The 4,661-nt window shown below is 38.8% G+C and overlaps 1 protein-coding gene across 1 annotated transcript in view; it reads left to right on the forward strand.

The window, feature by feature from the left end:
* Window positions 1-3,947, forward strand: part of LOC111861840 (ribosome production factor 2 homolog) — a 9,125-nt gene extending 5,178 nt beyond the window's left edge. The window contains exons 4-6 of the mRNA XM_023846752.2: window positions 1,189-1,468; window positions 3,229-3,373; window positions 3,639-3,947. Coding sequence (XP_023702520.1) covers window positions 1,189-1,468; window positions 3,229-3,373; window positions 3,639-3,851 — 638 coding nt within the window. The 3' untranslated portion in view covers window positions 3,852-3,947. The remainder of the gene's footprint in view (window positions 1-1,188; window positions 1,469-3,228; window positions 3,374-3,638) is intronic.
* Window positions 3,948-4,661: the final 714 nt, after the last annotated feature.

The following is a 4,661-nucleotide window of genomic DNA, read 5'->3' on the forward strand; positions in this document are numbered from 1 at the left end:
CCATTTGGGCAGTGGCCGGCTTCTCCACAATGTCTTGACACTCGTTTTTTGAATCGCAACAGAAGACCTGATGCTGCATTTCATGATCTCCAGCCTGATGGTTTGTCTGAGGGCTTCATAAAATGTCTCTTTGCTTCCCAGACATAGCTGCTCTATCAGGCATTGGTTTCTTATGCCATTATGCCTTCTACCTTCCTGATGCTCTGCTATGGACTTCATTTCTTCTGGATTTGCCACCATCTTTTCTGGAAAGGCCTCTGACATGGCCTTCACCTCTTCTTGACTGGTCCACATTTTATTTTGAAGGATCTCAACCTTCTGGCCTATGTCTTGGCTTCCATACTTCTTGGTTGGTTTTCATTTTTGCCAGCATGTATTCCATTATTTGTTCCATCTTCATAGTGTGGCAATACAAGTACCTGCTGCAGTCTCAAACCCAATTAGTATATTGATCCAGTTCCACTTCTGACATCAGTTGTCACATGATGGAGTGTGACTATAGACAGAGTTTGGTTTGGTAATCGGATTTATTGGACACTAACACACAACTCATGACTACACTTTACAGGCCATCACACACAGACTAGTGTTCTCAGTCACTGTCTTCACTGCACTGCTTGGTAGTGACTTCCAATGGCAGATGTTCCTCTAATTCCAGGCTTATATCCTCACAGGCAGGCCGCCATCTCACACCAACCTCCTACTCTAACTGCCATTTCAAGACTATCTGCTAATGGCATCAATGGTCCATGTTATACAGCCTCGGCATGAACCCCACAGAAAACACCTCTCCCAACAATTCTTCTGTTGTTCCTTGGCATAGCTATTGGCATGGACTACGTAGAGAATGCTGCTTCACATTTGCTCCATTGTTGCATGATACAAAGCTGTTGATTGGCAATGGTTGTGTTTGCATAGCCCGTTCCCTAACAACAGCTGTCTCATCTGGCTTTCAGCAGACATGCCACAGTATATTTACATGCAAGTGATCGAACATAAATCAAATAAAATAAATATTTTGAAAACTAATATTGTAACTCTAACATCTTTTTGATTGGAATGTAATGTGTGGCTCGTTTATAAAATAATCAGTGAAGAATATTTTCTGACACACCATGCCTCAGCATTAGAATCAAATGCTTGCTAGTCTCAGATTTAATCCAAGAATATGAAAATTCTTGTTTGCAGGCCGTATGTATGATAGCCATCTCTTAGACATGGTTGAATTTGGTATTGAACACTACAAAGGATTAAAGGAGTTCAAAACCCAGAAGGTATCCTTGGGAATTAAGCCTTGCCTCTTATTTGCTGGAGAATTATTTGAGCATAATCATGAGTATAAACGTATAAAGAGCTTGCTGATCGACATTTTTCAAAGGGAGATAGTACAAGCAGTGAGACTCCAGGGCCTTGAGCACGTATTGATGTTTACCGCAGCAGAAGATCGAATATATTTCCGCAGCTACAGGTATGACTGTCACCACCAGGTGAATAATGTCCTGTACAGAAGCTCCCCCCATTACGCTGAACTCCACTCATACAAATTGTTCCATAAGGCTCACAATGTCCTTCTGAATCAATACATAGCTGGAATTGATAGAAAAGTTTTTGAAAACAGTCACTGTATTCCTTTTGTGGAATCACATTTAAAACTGCTTAGATTCCCTTTGGATGTCCTGGATAGTGTCGTGATGGTCTCCTTTCATTGCCAACTTAACTTTTGGGAACAACCAGAAATCTGCTAGAGCCAAATCTGGCGAATACGAAGGATGGTCCAGGACTGTGATCCCTTTTCTGGTCAAATAATCGCGCACAGTCTTCGATTTGTGGGGTGGGGTATTGTCGTAGAGGAGCGACCAGGAACCTTGCTCTCGATATTCAGGTCGAATTTGTAGAATTCTTGCCCACAAACGATTGAGGACTCTGAGATAACAATCAAAATTCACCGTTTGACCTTCTGGCAGAAATTCCTTGTGAATGGAAGAAAACGGTTACTAGTATCTTTACTCGACTCTTTTGCTTGTGCACTTTCTTTGGTTTTGGCTTCTTTGAGCTCAACCACGCTACACTGCCGCTTTGTGAGAGGCTCATGTTGAAAACACCATGTCTTGTCACCAGTAACAATCAATTTTATAAATTTTGTATCACTTTGGGCCGACTGCAACATGTCTTTGCAGTGTTCCGCTCTGGCCTGATAGTGCGTGCGGTACAAACCGCGCAGAGACCCTCCATTTGCCCAAATCCTTGGTCAAAATTTGATGCACAGTACTTTTTGGTATTCCCAAAAGCTCGTCGATGAGTCTTGCAGAAACACATCTGTCTGATGCAAGGATGTCGGTCACTTTTTTTCACATTTTCTTCAGTGTGACTTGTTCTCGGCTTTGATGCTCGTGGAGCGTCTTCAATGTCTTCCTTGCTGACACAAAATATAGCATACCATCGAAAAATGTTTGAGCGACTCAGTCACTACCGTACACATTTTTCATAATTTTGTATGCTTCTCTGGCTGTTTTACCCAACTTAAAACAAAATTTGATGTTAGCTTTCTGTTCAACTGCCATTTTCTGACAAGCGTCAGAACAGTACTGTTACATTCAAGGTCAGAACACGTGATGCAGCGATGCTTGCGTCTTGAAATTATAGACAGCCACAGCTGAAACTTCAAAAATCTTAATGCCACAACTCACCAACAGATGGCATTGCAGGGTAAAATTTAAAAAAAATGAGTCCTAATGGATCCTGGACACACCGTGTACGTATGTGTATTACAGTAATCAGCAAATTTTTGGGATATGGAAGACCTTCTGTATTCCTGTATTATCCAGATTCCACCATATTGCCTCTGTGACCAGTGGATCCCAAACAACTATCCTTTGTGAACTCCTGACATTACAAGTACTAATTATAATAGCTATGAAACATTCATATGGGCCATTCCCAAGAATACAGTCAATTCTTAAAAGATCTGTAGCATAGAACATTTTTTACAGTGGAATGTCAGTGCTTCTGTGCTGAATTTAAACAGCATTTCATTTATGTCTTAGTTCCATGGCTGGAAGGGAATTTAAATGCTTAATGTTCAATATGCATGAATCCCACATGCGCACAAACAGTAATGTATATTACGCAAATTAACAGTTTTTGTATACCTGCATAATATCTAAAAAAAATTTCTTCGCTTATTTTGACATTATATTTGGGTGATCCTAATTAAGATATATGTTACAGAATACAAATGAAAAAATCTGGAAGCAGAATTCCTAGAATAGAACTTGAAGAAATTGGTCCATCATTTGACCTCAAACTGAGAAGAACAAAGATTTCATCTGATGACTTGTTCAAGCTTGCCTGTAAGAGGCCCAAGGAACTGAAGGTAATTATATTTCAAATGTATGGGGTGCATTGCCATTCCACTTCTACCCAGAAGCTGGATAGAGTATTTTCTTTCAAAACATTCTAATTAATGAAGCTTCCATAGCAGCTGTTCTCCCAGTGTGTTGAATCACATCACAGAATACCCTGAGATGAACAACTTATACAATGTATTGTATTTTCTGATTCACAGCAAAACAAAACATTACAGCAGGTAATACAAACACACATGTATACACTATATGATGTGATTTTCTTTATAATAGGTGAAGAAGGTCAAGAATATCTCAAAGGATACATTTGGAACTCAGCATGGACAAATTCACATTCCAAAACAAAATATCGACAAATTACAGACCCGAAAAATGAAGGGTTTGAAGAAAACAGCCTCTGAGAAGGAGGAGCAAAGGAAACGAAAATCTGATTCTGTGGACAAAGAAACTAATGATGACAATGCTGTAAAAAAGATGAGAATGTGATAATGCCAGCTCTTGTATTCCAAAATACATATTGTGTTGTTAACTATTTCACAATATGAAATGTATTATATAATACAGTTAATTACATGAATATGACCAGAATAGTTATCATTATAAGTAGTTACCAACCTTCATTATCCTCTACTAGAGAAATTGTGTTAATAATCATAATGAGACATAAAATTATCTTCTAGGTGATCAGTAGTTCTCATCTTGGTCATCCAGATGTTGTTATCCACTGATCAGTTCAATAATATTTGGTGAAAAATATAATCATGAGACTGATGTTCATTTTCCATTGGCCTGTTGACTTACTGCTCTTAGAGGAAATACTGGCCTCAATATTTTGTTTTGAAATGACTCCAATGAAAGATTCAATGTATTTCTAAATGCACTGAAGCCTCCCTTTAATGTTCCTTGATTTTATGCTTTCCCTTAGGTAATATATAATTTAAGTGATCATAAGTCAATGTACGCTGTATTAAATTACCTCCATATAAGATTTTTCTTAATCTGGTGTTCAGATCCATTGCCCCCCCCCAAAAAAAACTTAATAGAGGTTTCATTGCAACAGGCTGTGTATAAATTTCTTCCGCCTAATTTTACACTTATACAGAATTATGGGTAAAGATTTCCTAGGACTGGCATAATTCAGTTAAGGATGGTTCCTGGCCATTTTCAGATTATACAGCACTTAAACGGTCCCTTATGATAGGTAAACATGGAGCACTGGTGAAATAAGTGACAGAAAAATGGAAATGCTCAGAGAAAACCTGCCATGGTGCCACCTTTCCCATTACAGATCCCACA

Source organism: Cryptotermes secundus, unplaced genomic scaffold (assembly GCF_002891405.2).
Source record: "Cryptotermes secundus unplaced genomic scaffold, Csec_1.0 scaffold819, whole genome shotgun sequence".
Lineage (NCBI taxonomy): Eukaryota > Metazoa > Arthropoda > Insecta > Blattodea > Kalotermitidae > Cryptotermes > Cryptotermes secundus.